Source organism: Sinocyclocheilus anshuiensis, unplaced genomic scaffold (assembly GCF_001515605.1).
Source record: "Sinocyclocheilus anshuiensis isolate Anshui unplaced genomic scaffold, SAMN03320099.WGS_v1.1 scaffold4445, whole genome shotgun sequence".
NCBI lineage: Eukaryota > Metazoa > Chordata > Actinopteri > Cypriniformes > Cyprinidae > Sinocyclocheilus > Sinocyclocheilus anshuiensis.
This window is the reverse complement of record NW_015549500.1, coordinates 71685-82313: the sequence shown is the minus strand read 5'-3', so window position 1 is coordinate 82313 and position 10629 is coordinate 71685. Positions and strand designations below refer to the sequence as shown.

The window sequence follows — 10629 nt, the reverse complement described above, 5'->3', positions numbered from 1 at the left end:
TCACAGGAACACAATCACCGACATGCTGTCAATAATTCAAGGCCATCAGGTGCCCTGAAGACACATCAGCTGTCATTGTAACCGAACCCTGTTGTGATCCGCAGCGGCCTGAAATACTGAAACACAGCACTCTCCACTCCTCACAGCGCAGGGTTAATGTGCTTTACTGACACGACAGATATTCCTACATTCAGATTGATAAACCAGTTATACAGATAACAGTCAGATTAAAAATGTAAATCAATTCCCATTAATAAATAAAAGAGAAAACAATGCAGTGTATAGTTGAATGTAAAATCCATAATGTTAAATGAAGATAAGAATAAAAGGAATCCTACTAATAAAAGAAGTGCTGGTGAAATGTGGTGTAGACAGAGTTTCGCACAGACACGCGTGTGCCGTCTTGTGTTCACCTCATGAGAACTGCATTAAGATCCACTTGCAGAAGCTGATTTGTTGTGTTCCTGTGGATCTGTAGGATATTTTTGCAGAATTTTTCTAATTGGTGAATTCTTGATTTTGTTTGTCAGTGGACTTCACCAGACAGGACAATCCACTCAATCACCGATTCTAATCAGCTCTCTATGGGACGTTGTGGTTTGATGGCATCTCTCTCAGTGTCTCTCAGCTCATTCACTTCTGTGTTAAAATGTACTTCGGATGTGATGTTTGGACCTGCTGTAGGTAGTGCAGTATACTGTAACAAGTGAGTTATCTGTTTAGTTCCTATGTTTTTTTTTCTGATTTGTTCAATAGTGTTTGGAAATTAGTTCCCTTATTTCTCAATTTTAAGTTATCCATGGACAGTTTTTTTTACAGTTTGTTCCAGCTGTTTTTGTATTGACTTATTTCTCAGTTATTGTCAGTTGATTTTGAATTTATTGTGCTTTTTGTGTTGTTTTAATGTTTCACAGTAAAGCGGTGGATCTCTATTATTCGGGTTTCCATGTTTCTGATTGGTCAGCATTCTGAGGCGTTTGCAAACTGCTTAGAAAGTCTTGATCAAACCATTTTTGGATGTGTGATTTTTCTGTTTTCAGCTTTGACTGTTTTGCGGTTCTTTCACAGCTCGATTGAGCCCTACTGTAGTGTGATCATAGACAGTGTGCAGAAACAGCATTTGTATTGTCTGGCTGCTTATTGTTTTCTGGTTCCCCTCTGCACTGTAGCTCTGGGACGCTGATGCTGGAATATATGTGGCACGCATTTAAAAGGTCTGTTTGTGATGCGAGTACTTCTTTATGGAGTTTAAGCCAGATCCGATACGGGCCAGTGTTGGTAATAAACAATAAACCTCTAAATATTGATTAATTGTTTCTTGTGTTGGATCTAAACTTTGCAGGAAGGAAAGATCAGGATTGAGTCCCTGATCTAAACTGACTGTGAGCCGAACAACGGGTTGAAATACAATCCTGACTAGTCGGACCGTGTGAAGCGCGGTCTTTGGCCCTAAACCCAGATTATGTTGTTAGGTGTCTAATAGAAACCGGTCGTGTTCATAATTAGCACTTGTGTCTAGAATTATCAGTGCTGTGAATCAAACTCTACTTCAGAACGTGAAGGTTCATCGAGCTGCAGCATATAAATGTTCACAGTACTGTGTTTTTCAGGCCGTATTCTGAGCAGATTAAGAGGATTGATGACCTGCAGTAACTAACCCACCCTCCCCAACCGATCACATGACTGAGGGCCTAAACCGGTCAGCAGCTCGGCTTATCCTGCGCTGACTAGGCTTTCAGACAGTCTTATGAAGATATCATCAAGCTGTGGATAATTGAATTACACAGCCGTAACTCACTATAAAACAGCGAGCAATGCATCACGCCATCATCTGTACAAATACTGTACAGCAGCTTTAACCTGACTAATATCATGCTCAATAAGTCATTCTGAGTCTTTAGTTTTTGACTCCAGTACTGATGACTACATGGCTTGAAACGTGAAATCTCTGGTTATTCAGTGAAATGAGCTGTTTACGGCTGAAAGAATCATGAGAACTCAGAGGTTCAGGAGGAAAATGGACCTGAAAGCTTGATGAAATACGTTTCCCTGTTCTTCAGAGCGCTGAACAGCTTCCTCTGCTTCTGTGGTCCAGAGTAAAGTGAGTCTGAAACCTCATTGATTCATAAGAGCCGCTGATCTGTGATCTGAATGCTGCTCGACAGTTTGAAAACAAGTAGCGTTTCATTCGGCCATGAGCAGAACATAATGAGCTTTTGTTAGAAAACAAAGGCACTAATTCAGTGTCACAAACACACAAACTCATGTACACTTACACAACAGCCACATGTACAGTCTTTCACTTTCTTTTGACACAACCAGTATCGTATAAAGCTCTTTATAAATAAAGGTGACTTGACTTGTGAGCCGGACTAGTGAAGGTTCAGATGATGTTTGTATTTAATTCCTGTGATTGTTAAACTAGTCCTCTGGTTATGAGAGGTGTCTGCTCCACATCTTCATCCTCTGTCACTTCCTCTCTGTTTTTCTACATTCATTCTTCCTCTTTGTGTTTTGGTCTTTCAGGAATTCCCTTCCCAAAGAACTTCATCCAGATCTGTAAGAAGATCCTGTGTCGTCTTTTCCGTGTGTTCGTGCACGTCTACATCCATCACTTCGACCGGATCCTCCTGATGGGAGCCGAAGCGCACGTCAACACCTGCTACAAGCACTTCTACTACTTCTCCACTGAACTCAACCTGATAGAGTGCAAGGAGCTGGAGCCGCTGGTGAGAACAGAACCAGACACACGTCTGCTTAAAGTCCATGGAATAGATATAATAAAGCATCATTTCATTCTTCAGTTAGAAATGGATCTTCTGCAATAGATTCAGCTGGATAAAACCTTCCTGAATTCATGAATAATTGCTGATGAGCGAAAGCTAATTTTCTCATCATGTTCTTGATGCTGATTATTGTATAGTTGTAGTATTGAGGACGAGGGAAAGTCATAGATTTGTAATCAGTAATGACAGAATGAATCACAAACCCTTCAGTATCAGTGCAGTGATGTGTGTGTGTGTGTGTGTGTGTGTGTGTGTGTGTGAGTGTGCGTGAATGTGAGTGAGTGAGTGAGTGAGTGTGCGTGAGTGAGTGAGTGAGTGTGCGTGAGTGAGTGAGTGAGTGTGCGTGAGTGAGTGAGTGAGTGTGCGTGAGTGAGTGAGTGAGTGTGCGTGAGTGAGTGAGTGAGTGTGCGTGAGTGAGTGAGTGAGTGTGCGTGAGTGAGTGAGTGAGTGTGCGTGAGTGAGTGAGTGAGTGTGCGTGAGTGAGTGAGTGAGTGTGCGTGAGTGAGTGAGTGAGTGTGCGTGAGTGAGTGAGTGAGTGTGCGTGCATGACTGAGAGTGAGTGAGTGTGCGTGCGTGAGTGTGAGAGTGAGTGAGTGAGTAAGTGAGTGTGCGTGAGTGAGTGAGTGAGTAAGTGTGCGTGCATGAGTGAGAGTGAGTGAGTGAGTGAGTGTGTGAGTGAGTGAGTAAGTGAGTGTGTGAGTGTGAGTGAGTGAGTGTGCGTGCATGAGTGAGAGTGAGCGAGTGAGTGTGAGTGAGTGTGCATGAGTGTGAGTGTGAGTGAGTGCGTGAGCGTGAGTGTGAGTGTGCGTGCACGTGTGTGTGAGTGAGTGAGTGAGTGTGCGTGCATGAGTGTGTGTGAGTGTGTGTGAGTGTGAGTGTGAGAGTGTGAGTGTGTGAGAGTGAGAGTGTGTGAGTGTGAGTGAGTGTGTGAGTGTGAGTGTGTGTGAGTGTGTGTGAGTGAGTGTGAGTGAGTGAGTGAGTGTGTGAGTGAGTGTGAGTGTGAGTGAGTGTGAGTGTGAGTGAGTGTGAGTGTGAGTGAGTGTGTGTGTGTGAGTGTCTGAGTGTGAGTGAGTGTGAGTGTGAGTGAGTGTGTGTGTGTGAGTGTCTGAGTGTGAGTGAGTGTGAGTGTGAGTGAGTGTGTGTGTGTGAGTGTCTGAGTGTGAGTGAGTGTGAGTGTGAGTGAGTGTGTGTGTGTGAGTGTCTGAGTGTGAGTGAGTGTGAGTGTGAGTGAGTGTGTGTGTGTGAGTGTCTGAGTGTGAGTGAGTGTGAGTGTGAGTGAGTGTGTGTGTGTGAGTGTCTGAGTGTGAGTGAGTGTGAGTGTGAGTGAGTGTGTGTGTGTGAGTGTCTGAGTGTGAGTGAGTGTGAGTGTGAGTGAGTGTGTGTGTGTGAGTGTCTGAGTGTGAGTGAGTGTGAGTGTGAGTGAGTGTGTGTGTGTGAGTGTCTGAGTGTGAGTGAGTGTGAGTGTGAGTGAGTGTGTGTGTGTGAGTGTCTGAGTGTGAGTGAGTGTGAGTGTGAGTGAGTGTGTGTGTGTGAGTGTCTGAGTGTGAGTGAGTGTGAGTGTGAGTGAGTGTGTGTGTGTGAGTGTCTGAGTGTGAGTGAGTGTGAGTGTGAGTGAGTGTGTGTGTGTGAGTGTCTGAGTGTGAGTGAGTGTGAGTGTGAGTGAGTGTGTGTGTGTGAGTGTCTGAGTGTGAGTGAGTGTGAGTGTGAGTGAGTGTGTGTGTGTGAGTGTCTGAGTGTGAGTGAGTGTGAGTGTGAGTGAGTGTGTGTGTGTGAGTGTCTGAGTGTGAGTGAGTGTGAGTGTGAGTGAGTGTGTGTGTGTGAGTGTCTGAGTGTGAGTGAGTGTGAGTGTGAGTGAGTGTGTGTGTGTGAGTGTCTGAGTGTGAGTGAGTGTGAGTGTGAGTGAGTGTGTGTGTGTGAGTGTCTGAGTGTGAGTGAGTGTGAGTGTGAGTGAGTGTGTGTGTGTGAGTGTCTGAGTGTGAGTGAGTGTGAGTGTGAGTGAGTGTGTGTGTGTGAGTGTCTGAGTGTGAGTGAGTGTGAGTGTGAGTGAGTGTGTGTGTGTGAGTGTCTGAGTGTGAGTGAGTGTGAGTGTGAGTGAGTGTGTGTGTGTGAGTGTCTGAGTGTGAGTGAGTGTGAGTGTGAGTGAGTGTGTGAGTGTGAGTGTGAGTGTGTGAGTGTGAATGTGAATGTGAGTGAGTGTGCACGTGAGTGTGAGTGAGTGCGTGAGTGTGAGTGTGCGTGCACGTGTGTGTGAGTGTGAGTGAGTGAGTGAGTGAGTGTGTGTGAGTGTGAGTGAGTGTGAGTGAGTGTGAGTGAGTGTGAGTGTGAGTGAGTGTGTGTGTGTGAGTGTCTGAGTGTGAGTGAGTGTGAGTGTGAGTGAGTGTGTGTGTGTGAGTGTCTGAGTGTGAGTGAGTGTGAGTGTGAGTGAGTGTGTGTGTGTGAGTGTCTGAGTGTGAGTGAGTGTGAGTGTGAGTGAGTGTGTGTGTGTGAGTGTCTGAGTGTGAGTGAGTGTGAGTGTGAGTGAGTGTGTGTGTGTGAGTGTCTGAGTGTGAGTGAGTGTGAGTGTGAGTGAGTGTGTGAGTGTGAGTGTGTGTGCGTGTGAGATATTGTGTGCGTGTGTGTGTGTGTGTGAGAGATATTGTACTAATGTAATTCTCTCTCTCTGGGGATTTCAGAAAGAAATGACCTCTAGAATGTGTTTGTGAGCGCCGGCATCTGGACCGTTTCCAAACACTCACACCTGAGAGGCTTTTCTCAGGAGCTTTAATCCATGAACTGGGTTGCCATGGAGATGAGGTCATCACCAGGGTGATTCCAGAGCCTGTGACATCATCACTGAACCAGACTGAACTGTAAGGATGAGGCTGAGAGACTGACAGTGAGCGCCATCTAGTGGCGAGGCGTGTTACTCACACTGGGCTAACAGAGCAATCAGAGGACTCATGTTTCATTCAGACATCTGCTCAAATCCACACCAAGACGTGGACACCTTCATTTAACGTTCAGCTCTGTGAGGTTTGGATGAGCTGCTTTCATTCATCTCCATGTTGCTTTATTTCTGTTTGTGCTGCACTGAAATGATGGGTTAGTTTTAGTCACTGGATCATTTGATGATAAATCTGATGCTCAGTTCAGCCACGGACAGTAATTCTGTGAACTGGACGTCAGTATTCATTGGCCAATCACAGTCTGACAGTGTGTTTGAGGAGAATTGAAACGGTCAGACAGTGTCTGTCGGATCTGCACTGATTCTATTCAAATCTCTCATTTGCAATAAAACCATAATATACATTTGTTTAATTGGTGTTGTGTGAGTTCCACTTTTAAGCTCTCGTCCAACTTTTTTTTTTTTGAAACGTGACCCTGTAAATTTCATAATGCAATAAAGAATATTTTGATTGTATTTAACTGTATCGCTCCCAACATTTATGAGAACATATAGCTGAAATATTTGATTGTAATACTTCTACGTGTCCTTGCATTGATATCTCTGTCGCTGCATTCAGTGCAGCAACACAAAGCATCTCTAGTCGACCTGAAAACCCTAACTTTCAGTCTATAAGCTCTTTATCAGCTGCACTTACCTTGATTACATGAACCTGCAAGTCAGCGTAATAGAAGCTGGAGTTTCTTAAACGCTGCTCAGCGAGAGCGACTGGATTAGACCCTGAGTGGTTTGATGAGTGTTTCTGCTGTCTTTAATCTCAGGTTTGTGAGCAGAGGCTGATATAAGAGCCAGCGATCGCGTCTGCTTCTCAGTGCTGCGCTGGAGCTCCTGACGAAGACTCTTGTGCTGTTCATTCTTCATCATGACACAGACTCACTTAGATTTCACTGCTCAGGCAATCCTAATCATTAGTCACATTGTTTTTCCCCTCAAGGTTTCTCTCTCAGGTCTGTCTGCTAGAGCGTGAGGGCCGCAGGCTTCATCATGGGTGAGAAACCGTCCTCGTCCGGGCCGCCGCTGTGTGTGCAGCTCTTCTCCGCCGTGGCGTTGGTGTGTTTCGGTCTCTACTGCATCGTCAGAGGAGTCTCCTTCGGCCTCTTCAACTGGTGGTACATTCTGGGCGCCGCCTGCCTGCTGGCCACCGTCTTCGCTGCCTTCTGCGTCTACGAGGTGTGTGTGATCATGACACAGAGGGAGACGGCCGAGGGAGAGCCGTGAGAGACCAGCCGTGTGTCCTGGTCAGGACCCATCTTCATGTGGAGTGAATGATTACATTACAGCTGCAGACTGACAGAATCCATGACGACAACAGCGTCTGATCTTTATGCGGTGGTGAAATGGACAAAAGACAAATGTCCTGTTGATCTTTTACCAAAACTAATGCAAATTTTTTTTTAAATCATTGGGAAAAACTTACTTGCGTATGACACTTGTGTTGTCAGCAGAATTGATTTGATTGAGAGTCACCTGAAGCTGAGGATTAGGAGAAGTTTCCTGATTTAATGCAAGATTCATTAGAGCCAAATTACACCATCATTAGAATGCTTTTTCTGTAAAGATGCTTTGAAACCATCTGCATTGTGAAAAGCACTATACAAATAAATGTGAAACTGATTTTACTCAGCATGCTCATACTGTGACTGGAGATGATCGTAGTGTTACAATGAGACAGAATGTGGATAAAATCAAAGAGGTCGATTAAAAACGTAAGTGACTTATCAGTGGAAAATTTACCATGAGAAGTTTAGCTAGACTGAAATTACCACAGTGTTTCATAAAGTCTTATGATGGACATTTAATGAAAACCGTTTCATAACCAATAAATTCTCTCAATTGCCAGCATCACAGCAAACGGTTGTAAAAAGATGTCTAACCAATTCCTGTATCCTGTACATAATTACACACTGAACTCTTATTTGTCTGTAATGCAGCTCTAGTTTGTTTCATGTGTGCTAAGAAACAGTTATAAATTGTTTTATTTGGTTACAAAACTAGAAGCTTTTCCAGAGGTTTTGTGGGCTCATTCGTTTCCATTACAGGTCTATTTTGCACAAAGCAGTATGTACATGTAGAAACAAGCTGGCTCACAGTCAAGCTGGCACACAAGACAGGCTTTTTATTAAAAACAATTAAATATACATACGTCACACATCTGTCAGTATCTCCAGTCATCATCTCACACAACATAAAAGAAATATGATCCGGTAGTCATTTACTAATGAAACACAATGTGTGTAAAACTGTGAATCCTGCTCAAAGGATCTAATTAAGCGTTTGTTAAGCGCTCAGAGATTTGTACAGTAACAGCAAAACGTCAGCCAGCTTCCTCTGCAGAACAGTACAGAGAAGCAGACTCATCTCCACTCTATCATCCGCAGATGGACACAGGTGTCTGAGACTTACACCTCGTCATCACAGTTGAGCGGCTTCTCCAGCCGATAGCCCTGTGGGAGTTTCTCGTACAGCTGCGCGCACGTCATACCGCAATACGGCGTTCCACCTGCCAATCAAAGCCACCAAATCACATCATGCCAGTAACTTTAATATTTTGTAATAGCTTTTATTTTTATTTTTTTTATTTTAGTAATTTTGTTATGTGCTTCTTTCATTTTTATTATTTTTTTTTCATATACATTTCTTTATACTACAATACATCTCACAACAGAAATGTTTAAAAAACTTGTATTATTTACTATTACAGTATTAATGTTTTATATTATATTTCAGGTCTTATTTTAATTTGAGTAATTTGGTTCTGTGCTTTTGTCAATTTTAATATTTTTATTATATATATATACACACACTTACACGTCACTGTTGGTGGTGTAAACGCTGTAGTTGAGAGATTCGATGGCCATCCATCTCACTGGCAGACGCCCCTGCAGAGAAACACGCATGTTAAAATCACGCATGTTCAGTAATGCATGACAAGAACAGCGGCCTTCGGATCATTACCATGGTCTTCTTCACGTAAACCTCCTGACCTCGGGACAGGCCGAAATCAGCGATCTTTGCCACAAAGCTTTCTCCCACCAGGATGTTTCTGGCTGCTAGATCTCTGTGGATAAACTGCAAAAGAAAAATATTCATGAAGCAGATAGTCATTGTTTCTGTGAGTGTTATTCAGAAACGTTTTTACAGCCTTAATCTGGAGTTAATTAATTGTGCTGTGGTGCAAAGCTGTAGCCAGCAAGCCTCCGGTCAACGGTCCTGAGAGCTCGAGCCACTATACACCACATACTGTGACTGAAATAAACTCACATATCGACTAGAGTGTAAATGATTTCATTCTGTCCGAAGAAAGAAAATGTCGAGAGAGGCGTGAAACAAGCACAGCTTCAGTATGCAGGAAATCACTCAAGAACCAACACTGAACTGACTTGATCTGAATAATGACACTGTTGTCTTGTAGAGCTGCTTTACTATGGAATGCCAAACCTGCCATAATTAGAAATAAATAAATGTAAAAATGCAAAAATAAAGAAAGAAATATACAAAGAAAAGTAAAAAAGCAAAAATAAATAATTATTTATAATTGTATTTCCTTATTTATGTTTTTTTTTAATTGTTTTCCACATTTATTTATTTTATTTTTTTATTTATACATTTATTTATTTCCACTTTTATTTATTTTGACATTTATGTATTTATTTACGTATTTATTTATTTCCTCATTTATTTATTTCTACATTTCTTTGTCCGTAGGGTAATGAGGAGGGCGTGTTTTTCCTCAGGAATAGCAATCGAGCCAGAGTAGGCGAGGGGTAAGCTTTGAGGCCACAGTGACACCTTGTGGTGCCCAAACGCCTGTTGATAATGTGGGATGAATGATTTAGATGGGCAATATGGCCAAAATCTTATATCACGGGTTATTATTTCAGTTTCACGTGGGGGTTGTTTCGGCTGGGAAGCGTGCAATTTGTGATCGCGTGCATTTCCTGAAGCTCGCAAATGGCTTTCTTATGCGCGCTGTTTTATTAGGTTTCACTTTCAAGGCATGCAACGCATGTTTCCAAGACTCGGAATAGAAGGAGGCATCAGTTACTGTAGAAGATCTGTTGCCTCGCGCCACTTCCCGTGTGGACAGTTACCGCATCAACTGATTATAATGGCTTCTCTTGGTGTAGACACGGCTTTAGCTACGGATTAATCACACGTCTTAGGCTGGAAATATCCAGAATTAGGTCAAACAAAAGGTGTCCATGGGAGCGGAGCTAGTGAAACACACGCCATGCACTGAACATACAAGCATTATGCTCATCCAAACAGCGCCTGTTGTGTGCCCTCAGCTATTTGAGCTAACTGCATTTTTTATGAACATTGCAATCTAAAATTGCTCTTTAAAGCATTAAAATAACTAAATTAAAAGTTAAAATCACTCAATTAAAAATGAAAATAAATAAAGAAAATGACTATATTTTAACTGCTATAAGAAACACACGTTAACTCATTTGAGCTTAGTAATTATTACTGTAGCCAACTAGCTTACATTTGATTTACCTATTACAATAGTCCACTTACAGTTACTGCTATCATAAAAATACACTTTATATGTAGGTTTAAAATTCTACAAAAGACACAATTAATGTACAAAAACAATTTTTTTTGCAAAATGTTTATTTTACTCGGAATTATTGCACTCCTATTCGATTGCGCTCCGTCTATTTAGTGCGCATGCGCGTAGCAGCGCTCGTTCACTTGCCCACTCCTGACAGCAAAATGGCTATGTTTGCATGACTTTCTAACATTTAGAGATGAAGAATATACCTGTGACATGTCAGTTATGCACTGAGGAAGACACAACGTCTCAAATGCATTAAACAGCACAGATATATTCACTGTTTGTCATGGTGGATTGATTTGATCCATGATCGACATTAAGGTCTGCTTAAGAATAAG

At 42.5% G+C, this 10629-nt stretch overlaps 2 protein-coding genes across 2 annotated transcripts in view; one reads left to right on the top strand and one right to left on the bottom strand.

The window, feature by feature from the left end:
* The first annotated feature begins 2400 nt into the window (after window positions 1-2400).
* On the top strand, window positions 2401-6155 carry LOC107656938 (MOB kinase activator 3B-like). Its single transcript, XM_016444892.1, has 2 exons — window positions 2401-2729; window positions 5459-6155. Exons 1-2 carry the CDS (start codon window positions 2436-2438, stop codon window positions 5486-5488), a joined length of 324 nt encoding a protein of 107 aa, XP_016300378.1. The 5' UTR covers window positions 2401-2435; the 3' UTR covers window positions 5489-6155.
* Window positions 6156-8080: 1925 nt separating this feature from the next.
* Window positions 8081-10629, bottom strand: part of LOC107656940 (tyrosine-protein kinase receptor Tie-2-like) — a 37026-nt gene continuing 34477 nt past the window's right edge. The window contains exons 18-20 of the mRNA XM_016444893.1: window positions 8686-8799; window positions 8539-8609; window positions 8081-8230 (exon numbers count right to left, since the gene is read on the bottom strand). Of these exons, the coding sequence (XP_016300379.1) occupies window positions 8143-8230; window positions 8539-8609; window positions 8686-8799 (273 nt within the window). The 3' untranslated portion in view covers window positions 8081-8142. The remainder of the gene's footprint in view (window positions 8231-8538; window positions 8610-8685; window positions 8800-10629) is intronic.